The sequence below is a fragment of the Aethalodelphis obliquidens genome, unplaced genomic scaffold (genome assembly GCF_003676395.1).
Source record: "Aethalodelphis obliquidens isolate GAN/ISIS:26980383/991018 unplaced genomic scaffold, ASM367639v1 scaffold1, whole genome shotgun sequence".
Lineage (NCBI taxonomy): Eukaryota > Metazoa > Chordata > Mammalia > Artiodactyla > Delphinidae > Aethalodelphis > Aethalodelphis obliquidens.
In genome coordinates this window covers 80,504,383-80,528,346 of record NW_020837945.1, presented here as the reverse complement: position 1 = coordinate 80,528,346, position 23,964 = coordinate 80,504,383, and the positions used below count along the sequence as shown (strand labels likewise).

The 23,964-nt window shown below is 39.1% G+C and overlaps 1 protein-coding gene across 3 annotated transcripts; it reads left to right on the top strand.

Annotated features, from left to right (window-relative positions):
- Positions 1-1,538: 1,538 nt before the first annotated feature.
- Positions 1,539-20,316, top strand: FETUB (fetuin B). 3 transcript variants are annotated; one of them, XM_027109152.1, is made up of 7 exons: positions 1,539-1,766; positions 2,099-2,209; positions 3,778-3,865; positions 5,931-6,100; positions 6,815-6,913; positions 18,847-18,930; positions 19,957-20,316. In XM_027109152.1, the coding sequence occupies exons 1-7, from the start codon at positions 1,539-1,541 to the stop codon at positions 20,314-20,316; spliced, it is 1,140 nt and encodes a 379-aa protein (XP_026964953.1). The 3 variants fall into 3 exon arrangements, with proteins under 3 accessions (XP_026964953.1, XP_026965044.1, XP_026965129.1); XM_027109243.1 differs by lacking the exon at positions 2,099-2,209; XM_027109328.1 differs by lacking the exons at positions 2,099-2,209; positions 3,778-3,865 and having other exon boundaries at positions 1,539-1,770.
- Positions 20,317-23,964: the final 3,648 nt, after the last annotated feature.

The window sequence follows — 23,964 nt, the reverse complement described above, 5'->3', positions numbered from 1 at the left end:
CTAAATAGAACACCTTTTTTTAAAAGTTTAAAAATTTTATTTTTTATTGAAATATAGTTGATTTAAAACTATATTAGTTGTGTTGGTTTCTGGATGTACAGTCAAGTGATTCAGTTATACATATGTATGCATATTCTTTTTCATATTCTTTTCCATTATGGTTTATTACAGGATACTGAATATAGTTCCCTGTGCTGTACAGTAGGACCTTGTTGTTTATCTATTTTATATATAGTAGTTTGTATCTGCTAATCCAAAACTCCTAATTTATCCCTCCCTCACCCCTTTCTCCTTTGTTAACCATAAGCTTGTTTTCTATGTCTGTGAGTCTGTTTCTGTTTTGTAAATAAGTTCATTTGTGTCATATTTTAGATTTCACATATAAGCAATATCACATATTTGTCTTTGTCCTACTTCACTTAGTATGATAATCTTTAGGTCCATCCATGTTGCCACAAATGGCATTATTTCATTCTTTTTTATGGCTGAGTAACATTCCATGATATATATATATATATATATATATATATAATCTCACATCTTCTTTATCCATTCATCTGTCAATGGACACTTAGATTGCTTCCATGACTTGGCTATTGTAAATAGTGCTGTTAAGAACATTGGGGTGCATGTATCTTTTTGAATTAAGAGTTTCCTCTGGATATATGCCCAGGAGTGAAATTGCTGGATCATATGACAACTCTGTTTTTAGTATTTTAAGGAAGCTCCATACTGTTCTCCATAGTGGCTGCCCCAATTTACATTCCCACCAACAGTGCAACACACCCTCTCCAGCATTTATTATTTGTAGACTTTTTAATGATGGCCATTCTGACTGGTGTGACGTATACCTCATTGTAGTTTTGATTTGCATTTCTCTAATAATTAGCAATGTTGAGCATTTTTTCATGTGCCTATTGGCCATCTGTATGTATGCTAAACAAAACTGTTTCTAGCCAGATCCCAAAGTGCTTTAGGAATCTCATGGGGGCCTTTATGTAGATGATATGGGGTTAAAGCCCTTTTTCAGATATAACAAGAATGGTGATCCTGGGAGGTGGAGCATGAAGTCACTGAGCCCCGTTAGCACCGTGATTCTGGGCTCCAAGATGGAGATAAAGATCAGTGTGGCCAGGACATCAGCTAGAGGCAAGGTGCTAGGGGCATATTCTGACTCAGCTGGAGCGCTGGACACAAACCAGAACTCAATCATGACCTCTTGGGAGCCTTGACCCAAGGGTTTATTTTGATTTCTTGGGAAATGGTTAGGAAACTGACATCTGTTTACATGTATACATGAATGTGAGATTACTCAGGGGTCTAAGGTTACAGATAGTGGCAAATCCCATCCAAAGTACTGACTCAGGGAAATCCACATTTAGAATTCAAAGAGATAAAATAGGACATTGTGCTTCAAAACCTGATCACTGGTTTAGCTTGTAATCACAAAGCTGCTCAAGTTGGCCTCAGAGCCCTATATACAGCCTGGTGCCTGCAGCTCTGCATACTGACCCCTCCTGGGCCTTGCCCCCGACAGGATGAGTCTGTTCCTACCTCTGGTGCTCTGCACCCTGGCCGCCTGCTGTGGGGCTCGATCTCCACCCCATCCAGTCCTCGGCCCCCCGCCTCTCTTCTCCCTTGGCTGCAACAGCTCAGATGTGCTGGATATCGCGAACTTCATCCTGCAGGACATCAACAGGGACCAAAAGGACGGCTATGTGCTGAGCCTCAACCGAGTGAGCGATGCCCGTGAACACCCACAAGAGGTAAGTGGCAGTACCCTCTGGGGCAGGTGTTTGCACAATTTGAGGAGGCTGGCCAGGGCACGGGAACCCAGAGACACCTGTTGGCAGGTGTTTTCCAAATCAGAAACCCTGTTGAGTACATGTTGCTCTCCTCTGCCAGGGTGCTACAGGTTCTTACTGTTATTAGAAACAAGTGCTAACGGTATCTGCTCAGAAACGTGTGTCCCACCGTTTATAAGAAATCTTCACAAACGTCATAGCCTTTGGCTTTGCCATAAAACAGGGACATTTTTGGTGGTCTTTAGGGGTTTCTGCTTCATGTGGGTTGTGCATTTCTCCTCCCATTCCCACAGGCTGGTCTGGGGTCTCTGTTCTATTTCACGCTGGACGTGTTAGAGACTGGCTGCCATGTGCTCAGCAGGAAGTCGTGGAAGAATTGTGGGGTGAGGATCTTACATCAATCGGTGAGTACTTGTGTCCAGGAGCTCGAGGGGGAAAACTAGGTGTTCTCCGTCTACAGCATGAAGATGGTTCAATGTGTACCGTCTTTAAATGTCCCTCTTTAAAATCTCTTTGGCGGGGTGCCTATGTGGTTATTCCAATTCTACAGACAAAATAGAGTTTAATCAGAGGCGTGTCTGAGGCTCCCACTGGGGTCATAACACCAGAATTGAAAAGTTGCCCCCAAATTATTTCCTACCTCCAAGACCTTTCTGTAGGCTCTGAGCTAGTGTTTAAATTGAGAAAAAAAGATCTAAAGCGTAGTGCTCTAGAAGCGTGTCTAAGGAAAACTGTAGAAGTAATGGAGGGGGAACTTTTTAATTTGTTTTCTTTTGCTTAAGTTTGTTTCACTGAACACTGATATGAGATTTGAGGCTGGACACAGGGAGGGCTATGGTATGGGAGCTCTCAGAGGTTCCATGGAAGGATTTCCTGGAATCATAGAACCTAAAGGGAGTCAGAATTGATCCTATTAAAGATGACCATAGAAGAGGCTTGAAAATAACGTAGTGAGTTTTCATTTGGTTCTCAATTATCCTGAGATTATTTTCATTAATTTATATGAAATTTTATGAGTACAGGAGTGTGATATAAGTGTTTAGAAGTGAACTATTTGACCAAGATATCTTTTTCTAATCATTTAACCAAATTCGTCAAACTGCACCTACCTGGTTTTGAAAAGCAAATAGTCTATTTACCGTATTGTGAATTACATTTGTTAAGGTGACACTAGCTGCTATAACACATACACTAAAAAGCGTATACTGATTGCAAAATGATAGAAGTTGATCCCCATTCACATGAAGTTCAAAATAGAAATTCTTGATCAGGAAGGGGCCTTCCTCCAGGAGTGATTTGGAGACCCAGGTACCTTCCATGTTGTGGCCCTAGACTCTGCTGCCTTCAGCGCGTGGCTTCTGTGGTCACCATGCTCATCTGCATCAAGCTATGGAAAGGGAAAGAGCACGGAGGACAGATAGCACGTGGGAGAGCTTTATGGGCTAGACCTGGAAGTGGTTACACATCACTTCTGCTCACCATGCTGTGGTTAGAACTCAGTTACACACAGTCTCACCTAAGCAGGAAGGAGGCTGGGAAGAAGTCAAGCTGTGTCTCAGGAGAAGGTTAAACTGTTTAATGATCAGCTGGCCGTTTCCCCACCCCAAACTACTAAAATTGACCTTAAGTTTCTTGTTCTTTAAAAATGAAATGTCCAGGGCTTCCCTGGTAGCGCAGTGGTTGAGAGTCCGCCTGCCGATGCAGGGGACACGGGTTCGTGCCCCGGTCCGGGAAGATCCCACATGCCGCGGAGCGGCTGGGCCCGTGGGCCGTGGCCGCTGAGCCTGCGCGTCCGGAGCCTGCGCGTCTGGAGCCTGTGCTCCGCAACGGGAGAGGCCACAGCAGTGAGAGGCCCGCGTACCGCAAAAAAAAAAAAAAAAAAAAAAAAAAAGAAATGTCCAATTTCATTCTGGGGGTATTTAAAAGTCTTAGTTCATTCCACTGCGTCATAAAATGTATTTGTTGGTTCCAGGTTTATGGTCAATGCAAAGCAATATTTTACATTAATAAGGCAAGAAGAATTTTCTATTTACCTGCTTATAATTGTACTCTTCGCCCAGGTAAGAGATCACTTTGATTTTGTGCATTTTAATAATAGATGGAAAAAGAGTATTTAACTATACTATGCTATAGTGTATAGGGTTTCTCCCATCCTTACTTCCTATTCATTCCAAAGCCAAGTTCTTCATATATCCAACACTTGCACTGCTCCTCTTCCCACAATTAATCTACATTGTGTCCTACATCAAATCCTAAATTTTCAGTCGGACATAAATGGCATAACCTCTTTGACTGGTCCCCAGGCTTCCTTTCTAGCTATTTCTGCCTTATTACCTTGACTATACCAACTCTGCCCTCCATTCAACTGGATCGCTCACTATTTTCTGAATACACATCACACCTTCCAATCTCTGCATCTTGTTTGTTCTTCTCCCTCTGCTGAGGATGCCCTCCACTGATAACCTCTGCCCTTGGAACTCATAAGCATTCTTTAAAGATCATTGTCAATGCTGCTTCCTCCCCCACTGTTCTCTATTCAAGAAACTCCCCCTCCCCTCAAAAAACAAACAAAAAGTGGTGCTTTCCTATTCTACAGCCCTACACAACTTTAACCTAACCATTCATGGAGTACAGACCATGCACTGCCTTGATTTGGGGTCTTCTGTCTGATATTGTGTAGAACGTTTTATCCCTTCTTCCTGTCTGCTACAACTCTCCCCCAGTTCCTATCAAGTGTAAGGAGTCTGTAATATCATTGAATAAATTAATAAATACATACATTCATTCTGGGTCTCTCTTTGAACAGCAAGCATCCATGGCATGGGAAAATAGGATATGGCTACTCATCAAACTATTTTGTGTGTGTGTGACTCCCCTGGGAGATCTTGTTCAAGTGCAGATTCTGATTCCATAGGTATGGGGCAGGGCCTGAGGTTCTGCATTTCTAACAAGCTCTAGGTGATAATAATGCCGTTGGTTCCTTTGAGAGGGCAACAGATCTAAACCTTCCTGGTTGTGAAGATGAGACTCGCCTAAATTAGAGGACAACAGCCAATAAAATGGATCAGGTCTTAAATGGAAGTCCTAGATACCTGAAGTATGGGAGGTCAGGAAATGACGTGTGGGGATGGTGCCGGGAGTGACAGCTGTGGGTGTAACTTCCCCACAAAATGCCCGAATACATCCAAATAAACACACAGTTGATCAAAACAATGTGCTTGCTTTGTCAAAACAACTGCTAGACAAGTTTCCTAGCCTGACTTTTATACAAGTTTTGCCACCCCCCAGCTCCTCCAATCAGACATTCTAGCTGTACCATTAGTGTGATTATCCTATCCAGTCATACAGTGATTTGATCAACTTTTATTTTCCAGCTTACTTGCATTTTCTAACCAAAGAGGGTGTGCTTCCACCTTCCGTATGTCATTCACTCACTCATTCATTCAGCAGGTATTTACTAAGCACCAACCATGCATTAGACATTATGTTAGGTGTTGGCGACTAAAAGGGAAATAAAACATGACGGTAATGAAATCCCAACTCAGTCTGCTTTACAGAGGCAATAATGGTGGAAGATATTGAGCTAATTAGGAAAATGTTTTTATACCAATATACAGTTGACCCTTGAACAACATGGGTTTGAACTAACTATCATGGTCCACTCATGGATTTTTTTTCACTAAATACATACTGTAATATTACACTGTATGCAGTTGGTTGAATCCATGGTTGCAGAACTGTGGATACGGAGGGCTGAATGTAAAGTTAAACTGGGATTTTTGGCTGTCTGGAGGGTCAGCACCCCTAACCACCGTGCTGTTCAAGGGTCAACTGTACTATATTATGTGTTTTTTAACTAAATTCCTAGGGTAAAAAAATTTGCGTAAGGTGAAAAAATATTGCTTTGTTTCCTTTTAAATTATGAAAGTAATACACGCTCATTGCAGAAAACTCTGCAGTAAGCTAACTTTCTTTCTAAATAATGCTTTTCCACTCCATCCTTGACAAAGCTGAGCATTATCTTTTTTTCTTTCAATCTCTGCTTCTGTTGTGATCATATGATTTATAGGATTATGTATCATTAAGGAGTTTTATTTTTAAACTTGCTCCCTTTGGCATCAACAGTTTCTCGACGCAAGATTACCACGATATGCCCTGACTGCCCCAGCTCCAGCCCCCATGATTTGTCAAACCCCAAGTTCCTGGAAGCTGCTACTGAGTCTCTTGCAAGATACAACGATAAGGGCCCCTCGAAGCAGTATTCTCTCGTCAAAATCACCAAGACTTCTAAGCAGGTGAGGCTGAAAGGCCAGTTACAACAATATGTCTCATAACTGTTGCTATCGCTATCGAGGCCCTCTTTTTGATTAGAACCCTAAGAGCCTTTGCTTCATTCCCTACCTTTGGTAACCCTGATGCACATTCAATCATGTTTTAGTTTCTGAGTCATTCCATGGGATTTCTGTTAGAGTTGTGTGGTATGATTTTACTTCATTGCCCTGAAGGCAAGAAGGGAAATGGACTCATAGTCTCCTTGGGTTATTCTACTTAGGTTCACTATTTACTACCACATTCCCATATCTGGTTGACCTTGGACCACTTAGCAAGTCAAGTTCTACTCTGTGTTTTAAGTACAGGAGTGGATGTTGAGTTTTATGGGTTAGGGGAAATGTTCATTTGTACCTGAATTATGTTGATATCTATCATATGGAGAAAAGCTAATTTAAAAACAAATTTACATGAGGAAAAATAAGCTCCCCCAGGGGAAGGTTTTTAGAGCCCAGTTAAATCCTTAAGAAGGGAAGAAAGGTATGGTGAATATGTTTTCTAAACAACAAAATCATAATACATGGTTTGATCATGGTGGGGATTACAGGGACAAAAAGAGACCCGTGTTGACAATGACTCTGGGAATGTATGGTTTCTGTAAATATAATGTTGCCAAACCTGACTCATTTCTCCACTTGAGAAGGTTTGATTTTTATTTCTCACCTCTCGTCTCCTACCAGTGGGTGTTTGGCGCTGCCTACTTTGTAGAATATTTAATCCAAGAGTCATGTCCCAAGTCCCAGGCTAGCAGCTGTGCACTTCAACCCCCTAACTCTGTGGTGAGTATTGTTGAATGTCTTCATAATTTAAGCTTTGTGCTCACAGATCATCTATATATGTTTATTGAGCATAAATTATACATGAAGTGTTGTAATGCACGAGACACTTTTCTTCCCCTTAAGGAGCAACTGACTAGTTAGAGATGGCCCAGATGCAATAATATTTGATTGTAAATGCAGTTTTCATCAGCAATGTGATGGCTTTGCAAAATATGATCATAGGAGGCTATAAAAATATAGACAACTCTCCTCAGTGGTTGGTGGTAGTCCTGCTTTTATCCAAACAGACCCAGTTACATTTGGAATACAGCATGGTGTTCCATTCCTTGGACCACTCTTTAAGAAGGACAAAGTGAAACAGGGCTTCTTTCAAAGAATGCAGCCAAGATGGGGAGGGTGCCCTGAAACTATCTCAAGCACACCTAGTAGGAACGTCAATTGGCAAAATGTATTGTAGCACAATTAGGAAAAATGCAAGCATTTTTCCCCCCTTATTCACTTAGTTATAATAAAATTTTATTAAGATATAATTCACACACCATAAAATTCACCCTTTTCAGGTGTACAAGTCAGTGTTTTTTAGTCTATTCATAGAGTTGTGCTGTCATCACCACTATCTAATCTTAGAATATTTTCATCAGCCCAAAAAGAAACTCCATATCCATTAGCAGTCATTCCCCTTGCCCTCTCGCCTATGCCCCGGGAAGCCACTAGTCTACTTACTGACTCTATGACTACATTTTTTGAACATTTTATATAATGGAATCACACTGTATGTGGCCTTTTGTGTCTGGCTTCTTTCACTTAGCAAAATGTTTTCAAGGGTTATCCTTGTTCAGCATTGATATATCAGTGCTTCATTTCTTTTAATGGCCAAATAATATTTCATTGCACGGATATACCATGTATTGTTTATCCATTCCACAGTTGATTGATATTTGAGTTGTTTCCCCATTTGAGATGTTATGAATGGTACTACTATGAACATTTGTGTATAAGTTTTTTTTCTTTTGGCTTGCGGGATTTTAGTTCCCCAACCAAGGGTTGAACCTAGGCCCATGGCAGTGAAAGCACCGAGTCCTAACCACCGGATGGCCAGGGAATTCCCTGTGTATAAGTTTTTATGTATACATATGTTTTCATTTCTTTTGAGTACACGCCTTGGAGTGGGACTGCTGGGTCATATGAGAATTCTGTGTTTAACCTTTTAACTAACTGCAAACTGTTTTCCAAAGTGATGGCAGCAGTTTCATAATCCCATCAGCAACATGTGAGGGTTTCAATTTCTTCATGTTTTTGCCAATGCTTATTATTATTATCTGTCCTTTTTATTATAGCTATCTTACTGAGTATGAAGTAGTCTCTCATTTTGGTTATATTTGAATTTTCCTAATGGCTAATGATTGAGTATCTTTTAATGTGCTTTTGGCCATTTGTATGTATTCTTTGGAGGAAAGTCTATTCAAATCCTTTGTCATTTAAAACTTAGATTATTTATCTTTTTATTGTTGAATTGTAAGAATTCTTTACATATTCTGGATATAATCCCCTTATCAGATACATGATTTTCAAATATTTTCTCCCATTCTCTGATTTGTCTATTCATTTTCTTGATGATGTTCTTCGAAGTACCAAAATTTTTTAATTTTAATGAAATCTTCTTTATATTTTTTCTTTTGTTGAATGTGCTTTTTGTGTCATATCTAAGAATCCATTACCTAACCCAAGATCATTAAGATTTACTCCTCTGTATTCCTCTCAGAGTTTTATAGTTTTAGCTGTAGGTCTCTGACCCTTTCTTTCTTTTTTTTTTTTTTTTTGGCCACACTGCATGGCATGTGGGATCTTAGTTGCATGCGGGATCTTAGTTCCCCGACCAGGGATCAAACCCCTGTCCCTGCATTGGAAGCACAGAGTCTCATCCACTGGACAGCCAGGGAAGTCCCCTCTGACCCATTTTTGAGTTAATTTTTGTATATGATATGAGGTAGGAGGTTAAACTTCATTCTTCTGCTTGTGGATCTCCAGTTGTCCCAGCACCATTGGTTGAAAAGGCTATGATTTCCCCCATTTAATTGTATTGACATATTTTTGAAGATCAACTGACTATAAATGTAAGAGGTTTTTTTTTTTTTTGAATTTTTTTTTTGCGGTACGCGGGCCTCTCACTGTTGTGGCCTCTCCCGTTGCGGAGCACAGGCTCCGGACGCGCAGGCTCAGCGGCCATGGCTCACGGGCCAAGCCGCGCTCTGTGGCATGTGGGATCTTCCTGGACTGGGGCACGAACCCATGTCCCCTGCATCGGCAGGCGGACTCTCAACCACTGCGCCACCAGGGAAGCCCTTTTTTCTGAATTTTATTTTATTTATTTTTTTATACAGCAGGTTCTTATTAGTCATCAATTTTATACACATCAGTGTATACATGTTGATCCCAATCTCCCAATTCATCACATCACTACCACATCCCCTGCCACGTTCCCCCCTTGGTGTCCATACGTTTGTTCTCTACATCTGTGTCTCAATTTCTGCCCTGCAAACCAGTTCATCTGTACCATTTTTCTAACTCCATATATATGCATTAATATACGATATTTGTTTTTCTCTTTCTGTTTTTCTCTTACTTCACTCTGTATGACAGTCTCTAGATCCATCCACGTCTCAACAAAAAACCCAATTTCGTTCCGTTTTATGGCTGAGTAATATTCCATTGTATATATGTATCACATCTTCTTTATCCATTTGTCTGTTGATGGGCATTTATGTTGCTTCCATGACCTGGCTATTGTAAGTAGTGCTGCAATGAACATTAGGATGCATGTGTGTTTTTGAATTATGGTTTTCTCTGGGTATATGCCCAGTAGTGGGATTGCTGGGTCATATGGTAATTCTATTTTTAGTTTTTTTAAGGAACCTCCATACTGTTCTCCATAGTGGCTGTATCAGTTTACATTCCCACCAACAGTGCAAGAGGGTTCCCTTTTCTCCACACACTCTTCAGCATTTACTGTTTCTAGATTTTCTGATGATGCCCATGCTAACTGGTGTGAGGTGATACCTCACTGTAGTTTTGATTTGCATTTCTCTAATAATTAGTGATGTTGAGCAGCTTTTCATTTGCTTCTTGGCCATCTGTATGTCTTCTTTGGAGAGATGTCTATTTAGGCCCTCTGCCCATTTTTGGATTGGGTTGTTTGTTTTTTTAATATTGAGCTGCATGAGCTGTTTATATATTTTGGAGATTAATCCTTTGTCTGTTGATTCATTTGCAAATATTTTCTCCCATTCTGAGGGTTGTCTTTTCATCTTTTTTATGGTTTCCTTTGCTGTGCAAAAGCTTTTAAGTTTCATTAGGTCCCATTTGTTTATTTTTGTTTTTATTTCCATTACTCTAGGATGTGGATCAAAAAAGACCTTGCTGTGATTTACGTCAAAGAGTGTTCTTCCTATGTTTTCCTCTAAGAGTTTTATAGTGTCTGGTCTTACATTTAGGTCTCTAATCCATTTTGAGTTTATTTTTGTGTATGGTGTTAGGGAGTGTTCTTATTTCATTCTTTTACATATAGCTGTCCAGTTTTCCCAGCACCACTTATTGAAAAGACTGTCTTTTCTCCATTGTATATCCTTGTCTCCTTTGTCATAGATTAGCTGACCATAGGTGTATGGGTTTATCTCTGGGCTTTCTATCTTGTTCCATTGGTCTATGTTTCTGTTTTTGTGCCAGTACCATATTGTCTTGATTACTGTAGCTTTGTAGTGTAGTCTGAAGTCAGGGGGTCTGATTCCTCCAGTTCCACTTTTTTCGCTCAAGACTGCTTTGGCTATTCGGGGTCTTTTTTGTCTCCATACAAATTTTAAGATTTTTTTGTTCTAATTCTTTAAAATATGCCATTGGTAATTTGATAGGGCTTGCATTGAATCTGTAGATTGCTTTGGGTAGTATAGTCAATTTCACAATATTGATTCTTCTAATCCAAGAACATGGTATATCTCTCCATCTGTTGGTATGATCTTTAATTTCATCAGTAGACATAGTTTTCTGCCTAGGTGGGAAACTTTTGCCTTTTGTCTCCATAGGTAGGTTTATTCATAGGTATTTTATGCTTTTTGTTGCAATAGTAAATGGGAGTATTTCCTTAATTTCTCTTTCAGATTTTTCATCATTAGTGTATAGGAGTGCAAGAGACTTCTGTGCATTAATTTTGTTTCCTGCAACTTTACCAAATTCATTGACTAGCTCTAGTAGTTTTCTGGTGGCATCCTTAGGATCCTCTATGTACAGTATCATGTCATCTGCAAACAGTGACAGTTTTACTCCTTCTTTTCAATTTGTATTCCTTTTATTTCTTTTTCTTCTCGATTGCCATGGCTAGGACTTCCAAAACTATGTTGAATAATAGTGGTGAGAGTGGACATCCTTGTCTTGTTCCTGATTTTAGAGGAAATGCTTTCAGTTTTTCAGCACTGAGAATGATGTTTGCTGTGGGTTTGTCATATATGGCCTTTATTATGTTGAGGTAGGTTCCCTCTATGCCCACTTTCTGGAGAGTTTGTATCATAAATCGGTGTTGAATTTTGTCAGAAGCTTTTTCTGCCTCTATTGAGATAATCATATGGTTTTTATTCTTCAGTTTGTTAATATGGTGCATCACATCGATTGATTTGCATATATTGAAGGATCCTTGCATCCCTGGGATGAATCCCACTTGATCATGATATATGATCCTTTTAATGTGTTGTTGGATTCTGTTTGCTAGTATTTTGTTGAGGATTTTTGCATCTATATTCATCAGTGATATTGGTCTGTAATTTTCTTTTTTTGTAGTATCTTTGTCTGGTTTTGGTGTCAGGGTGATGGTGGCCTCATAGAATGACTGTGGGAGTGTTCCTTCCTCTGCAGTTTTTTGGAAGAGTTTGAGTAGGATGGGTGTTAGCTCTTCTCTAAATATTTGATAGAATTCACCTGTGAAGCCATCTGGTCCTGGACTTTTGTTTGTTGGAAGATTTTTAATCACAGTTTCAATTTCATTACTTATGATTGGTCTGTTCATATTTTCTATTTCTTCTTGGTTCAGTCTTGGAAGGTTATACCTTTCTAAGAATTTCTTCCAGGTTGTCCATTTTATTGGCATAGAGTTGCTTGTAGTAGTCTCTTAGGATGCTTTGTATTTCTGCGGTGTCTGTTGTAACTTCTCTTTTTTCATTTTTAATTTTATTGATTTGAGTCCTCTCCCTCTTTTTCTTGATGAGTCTGGCTAATAGTTTATCAATTTTGTTTATCTTCTCAAAGGACCAACTTTTAGTGTTATTGATCTTTGCAATTGTTTTCTTTGTTTTTATTTCATTTATTTCTGCTCTTATCTTTATGATTTCTTTCCTTCTGCTAACTTTGGGTTTTGTTTGTTCTTCTTTCTCTAGTTCCTTTAGGTGTAAGGTTAGATTGTTTATTTGAGATTTTTCTTGTTTCTTGAGGTAGGCTTGTATAGCTATAAACTTCCCTCTTGGAACTGCTTTTGCTGCATCCCAGAGGTTTTGGATCATCGTGTTTTCATTGTCATTTGTCTCTAGTTATTTTTTGATTTCCTCTTTGAGTTCTTCAGTGATCTCTTGGTTATTTAGTAACATATTGTTTAGCCTCCATGTGTTTGTGCTTTTTACGGTTTTTTCCCTGTAATTGATTTCTAATCTTATAGCATTGTGGTCAGAAAAGATGCTTGATATGATTTCAATTGTCTTAAATTTACTGAGGCTTGATTTGTGACCCAAGATGTGATGTATCCTGGAGAATATTCCATGCACACTTGAGAAGAAAGTGTAATCTGCGGTTTTTGGATGGAATGTCCTATAAATATCAATTAAATATATCTGGTCTATTGTGTCATTTAAAGCTTGTGTTTCCTTATTAATTTTCTGTTTGGATGATCTGTCCATTGGTGCAACTGAGGCATTAAAGTTCCCCACTATTATTGTGTTACTGTTGATTTCCTCTTTTACAGCTATTAGCAGTTGCCTTATGGATTGATGTGCTCCTATGTTGGGTGCATATATATTAATAATTTTTATATCCTCCTCTTGGATTGATCCCTTGATCAGTATGTAGTGTCCTTCTTGTCTCTTGTAACATTCTTTATCTTAAAGTCTATTTTATCTGATATGAGTATTGCTACTCCAGCTTTCTTTTGATTTCCATTTGCATGGAATATCTTTTTCCATCCCTTCACTTTCAGTCTGTATGTGTCCCTAGGTCTGAAGTGGGTCTCTTGTAGACAGCATATATATAGGTCTTGTTTTTGTATCCATTCAGCAAGCCTGTGTCTTTTGGTTGGAGCATTTAATCTATTCACGTTTAAGGTAATTATCGATATGTATGTTCCTATGACCATTTTCTTAATTGTTTTGGGTTTGATTTTGTAGGTCCTTTTCTTCTCTCGTGTTTCCCACTTAGAGAAGTTCCTTTAGCATTTGTTGTAGAGCTGGTTTGGTGGTGTTGAATTCTCTTAGCTTTTACTTGTCTGTAAAGCTTTTCATTTCTCCATCGAATCTGAATGAGATCCTTGCTGGGTAGAGTAATGTTGGTTGTAGCTTCTTCCCTTTCATCACTTTAAGTATATCATGCCACTCCCTTCTGGCTTGTACAGTTTCTGCTGAGAAATCAGCTGTTATCCTTATGGGAGTTCCCTTGTATGTTATTTGTCATTTTTCCCTTGCTGCTTTCAAGAATTTTTCTTTGTCTTTAATTTTTGCCAATTTGATTATTATGTGTCTTGGTGTGTTTCTCCTTGGGTTTATCCTGTATGGGACTCTCTGCACTTCCTGGACTTGGGTGGCTATTTCCTTTCCCATGTTAGGGAAGTTTTCGACTACAACCTCTTCAAATATTTTCTCTGGTCCTTTCTCTCTCTCTTCTCCTTCTGGGACCCCTATAATGCGAATGTTGTTGCATTTAATGCTGTCCCAGAGGCCTCTTAGGCTGTCTTCATTTCTTTGCCTTTCTTTTTTCTTTATTCTGTTCTGCAGCAGTGAATTCCATCATTCTGTCTTCCAGGTCACTTATCCGTTCTTCTGCCTCAGTTATTCTGCTATTGATTCCTTCTAGTGTAGTTTTCATTTCAGTTATTTTATTGTTCATCTCTATTTCTTTGTTCTTTAATTCTTCTAGGTCTTTGTTAAGCATTTCTTGCATATTCTCAATCTTTGCCTCCATTCTTTTTCTGAGGTCCTGGATCATCTTCACTATCATTATTCTGAATTCTTTTTCTGGAAGGTTGCCTATCTCCACTTCATTTAGTTGTTTTTCTGGGGTTTTATCTTGTTCCTTCATCTGGTACATAGCTTTTTCATCTTATCTATCTTTCTGTGAATGTGGTTTTTGTTCCACAGGCTGCAAGATTGTAATTCTTCTTGCTTCTGCTATCTGCTCTCTCTGTAAGGGTTTATTTTTGTACCTTCAATTTTACTCCATTGATCTGCATATCTATTCTTATACCAGTACCACACTATCTCCAATATTATAGTTTGTAGTAAATTTTGAATTGAGAAGTCTGAGCCCTCCTATTTTGTTTTTCCTATTTAAGATTATTTTGGGTATTTTGGATTCTTTGCATTTTCATAATAAATCAACTTTAGAATCAGCTTGTCAGTTTCTATCTTTAAAAAGCAGGAAATTTGATAGGGATTTCATTGACTCTGTAGACCAATGTATATAGTAAGTACTGTCATCTTAAAATTAGTAATTCTTCCAGCCCATGAATATGGGATGTCTTTCCATTTGTTTAGGACTTATTTAATTTCTTTTAATAATGTTTTGTAGTCTTCAGTGTCCAAAACTTTCACTTTTTTGTATAGCTAAGTATTTTTTCCTCTTTGATGCTAATGTAATGTATTTGTCTTCTCAATTTTATTTTTGGATTGTTCATTGCAAATATGTAGAAGTATAATTGATTTTTCATATTTTGATCTTGTATCCTGTAACCTTGTTGAACTCGTTTTTATAGTTCTAATAGTTTTCTGGTAGAGTCCTTAGGATTTTCTGTATACAAGATCATGTCTTCTACAAATAGTTTTAGTTCTTCCTTTCCAATCTAAATGACTTTTAATTCTTACCTAATTTTCTTGACTAGAACTTCCAGTACAATGCTGAATAGAGATGGGGAGAGCAGACATCCTTATCTTATTCCTGATTTTAGGAGGAAAGCATTCAGTATTTCATCGTTTAATGTGATGGTAACTGTAGGCTTTTTATAGCTGCTTTTTTATCAAGTTGAGAAAGTTCCCATCTAGTCCTACTAGTTTGTTGAATGCTTTTATCAAAAAACAGTGTTAGAGTTTGTCTCATGCCTTTTCTGTGTTAATGAGATAATCGTTTGGTTTTCTTTTTCTCCTTTAATCTATTAGTATTGTACATAACAATGATTTTTTTATATTAAAACAGACTTGTGCTTTGCGGATGAATCACAGTTGATCATGGTGTATAACCCCTTTTATATGTTTCTGAATTCAGAGTTTTTAAAAAGTTTATTTGTTTATTTTTGGTTGTGTTGGGTCTTTGTTGCTGCGTGTGGGCTTTCTCTAGCTGCAGCAAGCAGGGAATACTCTTCATTGCAGTGCACGGGCTTCTCATTGTGGTGGCTTCTCTTGTTGTGAAGCATGGGCTCTAGGCACGTAGGCTTCAGTAGTTGTGGCTCATGGGCTCTAGAGTGCAGGGTCAGTAGTTGTGGTGCATGGGCTTAGTTGCTCCGTAGCATGTGGGATCTTCCCAGACCAGGGCTCGAGCCCATGTCCCCTGCACTGGCAGGCGGATTCTTAACCACTGTGCCACCAGGGAAGTCCTGCATTCAGTTCACCAGTGGTTGTTTTTTTCTTTTAAAGATTTTTAATCTCATATTTATAAGAGACATTGGTCTGTAGTTTTTCTGTGTCATATCTGCCTGATTTTCATATGAGTTTAATATTGGCTTCATATAATGAATTGGGAAAATTTCCCTCCTCTTCTGTTTTATTTTGGAAGAATTTGTGAAAGGTTGATGTTCATTCTTCTTTAAATATTTGGTAGAATTCCCCAGTGAAGCCATCTGGGCCTGAGCTTTCCTTTGTGGGAAGATTATTTGATTAATATTTCAATCTCTTTACTTGTTGTAAGTCTATTCAGGTTTTATATTTCTTCTTGAGTAAGTTTTGGTAGTTCATATCTTCCTAGGAATTTGTCCATTTCATCTAAGTTATCCAATTTTCCAGCATACAATTGTTCATAGTATTCCATTTTTATTTCTGAAAGATTAGAAGTGATGTACCCTATTTAATTCCAATTTTAGTAGTTTGAGTCATTTTTTTCTTAGTCTATCTAAAGCTTTGCCAATTTTATTAAATTTTTCAAAAAAGAATCAACTTTCAGTTTCATTTTTTTCTCCGTTCTTTTTTTTATTATCTAGTTCATTTATTTCCTGTCTACTCTTTATTGTAACCTTCTTTTTGTTTGCTTTGGGATTAGTTTACTTTTCTTTTTCTAGCTTTTTAAGGTAGAAGTTTAGGTTATTGATTTACAATCTTTATTTGCTTTTAATATAAGCACTTACATCTACAGATTTCCTTCTAAGAAACGATTGAGCTGCATCTCACAAGTTATACATGTTGTTTTTGTTTCCATTCATCTCCAAATATTTTCTAATTTTCCTTGTGATCTCGTCTTTGGCCAATTGGTTATTTAAGAGTGTTATTTAATGTCCACATATTTGTGAAAATTCCAATTTCCTTCTGTTATTCACGTCTAATTTCATCCCATTGTGGTTGGGGAATGTACTCTGTGTGATCTCAATTCTTTTAAATGTATTGAAGCTTGTTTTATGGTTTAACATAAGGTATATCCTAGAGAAAGTTCCATGTACACTTGAGAAGAATGTGTATTCTGCTGTTGTTAGGTAAAGCATTCTGTAATTGTCTATTAGGTTTAATTTGTTTATAGTGTTGTTCAAGACTTCTGTTTCTTTGTTGATGTTCTGCAAACTTGTTTTATCCATTATTGAAAATGAGGTTTCCAACATTATTGTTGAATTATCTATGTCTTCCTTGAATTCTGTCAGGTTTTGCCTATGTACTTTGGGGCTCTATTATTAGGGGCATTATATTTATAGTTGTTATGTCTTTCTAATAAATTGAGCCTTTTATCATTATAAAATGTTTTTCCTTGTCACTAGTAACAATTTTTGTCTTAAAGTAAATTTTGTCTGATATTTGTATAGCCATTCCCAGCTCTTTTTTGTTACTGTTTGCATTGTAAATTTTTTCCATCTTTTAATTTTCAACCCATGTGTGTCTTTGAATCTGAACTATGTCTCTCAAAAGTCTTTCATAACCAGTCAATTGAATATTAAGGAATAATTGGGAAAATGTCTTCATCATCTTCTGTAGAATCTCTCTTTCTCACTTCTCAATGCCATCTTGGGCAGATCACATAGCTTTCTGGTTATATTCAGTAATAAGAACAATTTCACTTTGATTATTAAGATTCACTTTCAGGTATTAAAAATCCCTTTTAGTCAATTCTGAATCAAAACTTCTATCTCACATCCAATTCAAAGCTTTCTCCTCCCTGTAGCTCAAGCCTGACCTAGAGCTTAGAACCTGCTGTGAGGAAGGAGTCAAGGTCTGTCCTTTCACTCTTTCTCCCCCTCCTGCAATCATTTATTTAACTATGGTTCTTCCAAGTTCCAGGAAGAATGAGAGAGGAAATAGAGAAAAGAGTTTAAAGTCTTTTACATAACTGGACCTGCAGTTGTAATTTTCTCTTGGTCTACACTGGCCTTCTGTTTACACTTGAAAAAAATGCATACTCTATGACTCTAAAGTTTCTCTTCTAGGAATTTACCCTAAGGATATATGAAAATAGCTTCAATGTTTAAACATAAAAAATTAGATTCAGGGCTTCCCTGGTGGCGCAGTGGTTGAGAGTCCGCCTGCCGATGCAGGGGACACGGGTTCATGCCCCAGTCCGGGAAGATCCCACATGCCGCGGAGCGGCTAGGCCCATGAGCCATGGCCGCTGAGCCTGCGCGTCCGGAGCCTGTGCTCCGCAATGGGAGAGGCCACAACAGTGAGAGGCCCGTGTACCGCCAAAAAAAAAAAAAAAAAAAAAAAAAAAAATTAGGTTCAATCCAGCTTCTAACAAAAGAGAACTTGTTAAATAACACAGAGGAATATTAGGTAGCCATTATAAAGAAAATCATAGAAAACTATTCAGTGTCATAGATGGATTTTTACTATATGTTGTTAAATGACAAAAGAGAGTTATAAAATATTATGAAGAGTATAATTCTATTTTTCTAGAAGAAAAATTATGTTTGCATAGGAAGAAATGTTAGAAGAAAAGAAATCAAATCACTGCAGGAAACGGGTACCTTTCATGTAGTTACAGGTCTTTTTATTTTCTATTTGTTTATCCATATTCTAAATAACTGTTTATTACATTTCTAATAAGAAAACAAACTTATTTTATTTTTAAATAAAGAAAAGTTTAAGGAGATGAGAGTAGTCTTGTCTGAGAAGCAAAAACTCAGGTGGAACATACATAAAGAGCTGCTATATGAGAGATGAAAACAAGTTTTCTAGTTGACCCAAGGGTAGAAGTGTGGCCAAGAGATAGACCCAGATTTCTGTGTCTGTTCTATAGACACAGATTTCTGCTCAATACAAAGAATTTTCTAATAGAGTTTGTTCCTCAAGAAATCCTGAGTTTCTCTCATTGGAGGTAATTTAGCCTAGTTTGGGTGATTATTTGGTAGGGATGAGCTAAAGAATTGGCTCAGAGCCTACCTATTGCATGGTAGGAGCATCAAAGTGTTGATTGGCTGTGTGTCTATGTAATCAGAAAGCAAGTTGATTTCCATTTATGATCATTGATAATCGTAATACACATGTGACATTGTATTTTCCTTTTTTTAGCCTGTTGGTATTTGCCACGGTTCTCTTACTGAACGACACTCAGAAAAGTCGGTCTCCGTGACTTGTGACTTCTTTGAATCAGAGGTATTTTTTAGTCTAATCGGTTGTCTTTCTGTGAATAAAAGAGCAGATTATTTTAGTTGCCCCTACCCTACCCTCTCCTTTCATTTTCCTAAAATCCATGATCACCACTTTATTCAGGGTGTCCTAAGGCCACATCCACAGGGTAGCTAAAAGAAAAACCTGTCACCCTTTCTTTTAGTTACAACATGGTCCCTATAGCATAAGTAAGACCCCTGTAGCTTGAGTGGCTCAGGCATCTGAGATATTAAATTCAGTGTCCCAAAGACTCTTACCTGAACCATAGGTAGAAGTTGTTTCCATGGAAATACTGAATCCTTTTTCAGAAGTATTTATTGAGCACTTACCATAAGGCAGCCTGGTGTAGTTGAAAGGGTGGTTAAGACAGGCCACCTGGGTTCCAGTCCTGTTCTGCCACCTACAAGTTGTGTGAACATGGACAATTTCCTACCTCTCTGAGTCTTTGTTGCCTCATCTATAGAATTGGATTGCAATACCTACCTCCTTCAGATCCCCATGAGAAACAGGTCAGAGGATCTGGTTGAAGGGCACTGCCCTCGGCCTGGCACAGAATAAACAATCACCAGAGGTGGCTTCTTCTGCCACTACTAGGAGTGGGGAGACACCTTACTAGGGACTTTGAACAAGCCATCTTACCTCTCTGGATCATTGTTCAGCTCTGAAATTTGTGAAGCCTACAGTCAAGCTTCTAAAGGTTTCTTTCCCCCTGGCCCTTATCTGTTTTGCTTTTTAACCATTTATTTATTTAAAATTTTTTTTTGGCCATGCGGCTTGTGGGATCTTAGGTCCCCAACGAGGGGTTGAACCAAAGCCCATGGCAGTGAAAGCCTGCAGTCTTAACTACTAGATGCCAGGGAATTTCCTTTAAGCCCTTTAATCAGAGGCCCATCTAGCTAGTCTCCCTTTGAAAATTCCATCAGAAAGGCACAGAACAGCATAATCTAGTACCAGGCATGGCAGGAATTTTCTTGGAGGACATTCCCTTATTTGAAAGCATTCTTATTTCAGGCTCCCACCCCTAGAGGTGAAAACCCTACTGTTAACCCGAGACCTGTGAACCTGTTCAAGGCGGAAGAGCCCCAGCAGACAACTCATCAGCCAAAAGCTGTGCCCAAAGGAACTGTCCAGTACCTTCCTGACTTGGATAACAAGGCTGAAGATTCCCAGGGAACGGACCCTGTTGAGGCCTTCCCTGTGCAGCTGGATCTAACCACAGATCCCCAAGGAGAACCACTGGATGTCTCCTTCCTCTTCCTGGACCCTATGGAGGGGAAGCCGGTTGTCCTGCCTTTCCCCTCAAAAGAACGACGCTCTGCTGAGTGCCCAGGGCCAGCTCAAATGGACAACCCTCTTATTCTCCCACCTTGAGAACCACGTAGAGGATCCTGGGCGACATACTGCCCTACAGGAGATGAGCGGCGTTGGGAAAAGGGGGACAGAGAAACAGTTCAAACATAGAGAAGGCTAATAAAGTATGTCTTTTTGACTCCTCTTGGTCTCATCATGTTGCCCGGAAATGGAAATAAGACTTAACTGTTCACTTGCACACTGGACTGCATCCCTCCTAAACCACCCAAGGCCCCATGCCATGGATAGATGCCTCTCATATCATCTGCCTCTCTCTTTGTAATGACTTCTTACTTTTAGCTAATTGTTTCTGATATAGGGCCTTACTTAAGAATGTCCTCATCTTTCTGAGGTTAACCTAAAACAAATAGACTGAAGATATTTCTCCAGCAAAGATGGGTTTATTCAGGATCAGCAGAGGGTTGTGATTTGGGGTCTGCAACTGCGGAGAGCCACATGCAATCCCCCAAACAGCAAGCGAAGGAGAAGGCCTTCATGGAGAGGAAAAGGAAGTTGGAAGGGCCATACTAAACAAAAAGTCCATGGCTTTTCATTAGCTGAGTCCTTGCCAGGAAAGAAACGTCTTTCTTCTTCCTATAGGACTGTACTATTGTCACAGGTGAGAGCTCTCCCCTCTGGTCTCCCAACTCTATGAACTGAGGTTTCTGTTTATTAATTTTTTACCTTTCTCCCCTTTTAATCAAGATCTTTCTCTGAAAGCATCACTGATCAAGAGTCAGGTATTCTAGTTTCAATGGCTTTTTGTCATCCAGTGTCAGGAAGGACCTTTCCTTGGTGTAGTGTCTCAAATCGAAGGGAAAGTACGAAGATTAGAAACCTATTAAGGTCACCTTTAAATGACAAGAAGGGGTAGGAGGGAGAACTCTCAGGCCCTTTTTATCTAAAGTTCATATTTTATCAAGATCCTAGACATTGGAGATCATCTGAAGCATTCTGTAATCAAAATTTTGGCAACAAGCTTCCAACAGGCCTGTTCTGGTTATCCTGGGAAAGCTGTCTCATCAGCTGTCATCTGCTTCAGTTCTGGGAAATCTTTACTTTCAGGTCACCAGATGATGGGCAGGTCCAATTAGGGTTTGGCTCTTTCTTTAGGTGTGTCACATGAATCCAAGAGTCTATTCCTTGGAGTTTGGTGGCACAAGAGCTGGCTAGCAGTACCTGATAGAGGCCTTTCCATGAGGTTGAAGGAGAGTTCTTCTGGAGACATCTTTTCAAAATAGATAAAATCTCCAGGTTGCAAGGTGTGATGCTTAAGGTCTTTTTCTCCCGAGGGCACACCGTGAAAAGATTACCTTACCAAAACATGGTTATTTTTAATAGAAACAATTAGGGCCTTGGCGATATTGGAATAGTTCTCCTTTATCAGTTGTGGGGCAACAGAAGCAGGAGCCAGGTTCATTGGGTGTCCTGTGACCATCACAAAGGGTGAGAATTTATGAGCTCCAAGATAAGCAGATCTGAGATTTAGCGGGACCAATAGCAATGCTTTTGGTCAGGGTAGTTGGAGGACCTCTACAGATTTTTCCCATTGAGTCTTCATGATGTTGTCAAACCAGAGGATTGAGGGTGGTGAGCCCAATGAAAGTGTTGTAAAAGCGACCAAACAGCACATGTTTGTCGAAATACCTGGCAAATAAAATGTGTTCCTTGATCATTATGAAGTTTGAGAGGAGTTCCCCAGACAGGGAGAATCTTTTCCAGGAGGACTTTAGCTACAGAAGAGGCAGTAGTCTGTCTGCAAAGGAAGGCTTCAGTTTGGTGTGAAAACATACAGACCATGACTGAAATATATTTATATCCATTAGATGGAGAAGTTGCATCAAATCCATTTGCCAGGCCTTGAACTGTCCATCTGGCAGTTTAAAATGTCTGGGAACGATACAAACAGGCTTCCCTGGGTTGCACTTTGGACAAGTGGGACAAGTGAGGTAGGCACTTTTTTCGACCTTATTGTTTTCCCACCAATATTGGTTCATGAAGGCTCTCATTTTGTCAGGAGAGCAATGGTTTAATGCACATACAGTGGTAAGGAGTAGGAATTTTAGAATCTCTGGTAGGACTGTGTTGTTATTTGGTCCAAACCAGAGCTCTTTTTTTTTTTTTAACATCTTTATTGGAGTGTAATTGCTTTACAATGGTGTATTAGTTTCTGCTTTATAACAAAGTGAATCAGTTATACATATACATATGTTCCCATATCTCGAGATTTCTCTTTTTATAAAATCAACAATTGCTGAAAATCTTGTTTTTCTGAGCCCAGTTTTAGGGCCTCTCTAGCCAGTTTTTCTAAATTATCGTTTGGGGAAATATCCCTTTGGACCATGACAGAGGTTTGGCTACTGTTGGTCCCTTTAAGGGCAGCATTGCTTGCAGAAATGTCAGCAAGGTAAATTTCCCTTACTTTCCAGAGAGTCCAGTTTAGAATGCCCCGGGATCTTAATAATAGCTAAAGCAGCAGGTTAAAGTATTTCATTTAATAATTCCCAAATGTAGGGACCATTCTTAAATTTTATTTCCATGGAAGTAAGGAAGCCACATTTTCCCCACAACTCTCTAAAATCATGAGCTACTCTGAAAGCATATCTACTATCAGTATGGCAGTTTTGTCCTTGGCTAAAGGACAAGCCCCTGTAAGAGCATATAATTCAGCCTATTGGGCCAAAGTAGCCATAGGTAAAGATGCTGCCTCAATACCATCAAAAGGAGTTGTAATGGTATACCCAGCACAATATCCACCATTGTCGCCTTTAAATACAACCAACCCATTGTTGAACCATGAGAAATTAGCGTTACCCAATGGAATTTCCTACAGATCGTGAGAGGGGTCAGGTGGTTGGTCAGCGTTAAGCAGTTGCGAGGGACTTCATCAGTGACAGGAGAGAAGAGTAGCCAGGTTAAGGTTATTACAATGTAAAAGAGTTGTGTAAGCAACAATTAACAAGAGGACCTCATAAAGGTGAGGCGACTGGCTGAGAAATGTTGAGTGTGATGAGAGTTCAGGAGGCTTCTGCTGCATGAGGTACAAAAATGGTTAAAGGGGATCCCACAATGATTTTCTCAGTAGTGTTAACCAAAAAGGCAGTAGCCGTAATAGCTCTAAGGCAAGGGGGTATCCCTGTGCCACAGAATCAAGCTGCTGGCTATAATACCCTGCGAGTTTATCATGGCCCCTGTCTTTTCGGTGAGTACCCCAAGGCATTCCCTTCCTCTTCGTATATAGAAAGGAAAAAGGGAATCTGATAATTGGGACGGCCAAAGTCAGCTGAGAGTTCATCAAACTCTTCTTTAAGGCCTTGAAGGCTGTGTCATCCAGTTCTTCCCATAAAATTGAACTGGGTTATTGTTGAGCAAATCATAGAGGTTTGGCCTTAAGAGAGAAATTTGGGATCCAATTTCAGTAATAACCAACTAGCCCAAGAAAACCTTGCAGTTGGCACTTAGTTTTAGGTCTAAGGGGACTTAGGACACTAAGAAATCTTATCTGGATCTAGGTGTAGTCCTTGTTCTGATATCAGATGCTCTAAATATCAAACCTGGGTTTGGACAAGCTGCAATGTTTCTTTGGCAACCTTATGTCCCTTTAAGGCTAAAAGCTTTAGCAAGTGGATGATGTCTTCCTGTGAGGAGGCTTGAGAAGGAGAGCAAAGA

Bases quoted from the DNA above. Each gene is read 5' to 3' on its own strand.
- FETUB (XM_027109152.1), top strand. From the start codon at position 1,539: ATGAGTCTGTTCCTACCTCTGGTGCTCTGCACCCTGGCCGCCTGCTGT. The intron at 3,866-5,930 runs GTAAGAGATCAC...TGGCATCAACAG, and splicing joins TAATTGTACTCTTCGCCCAG to TTTCTCGACGCAAGATTACC. The intron at 18,931-19,956 runs GTATTTTTTAGT...TTCTTATTTCAG, and splicing joins GTGACTTCTTTGAATCAGAG to GCTCCCACCCCTAGAGGTGA.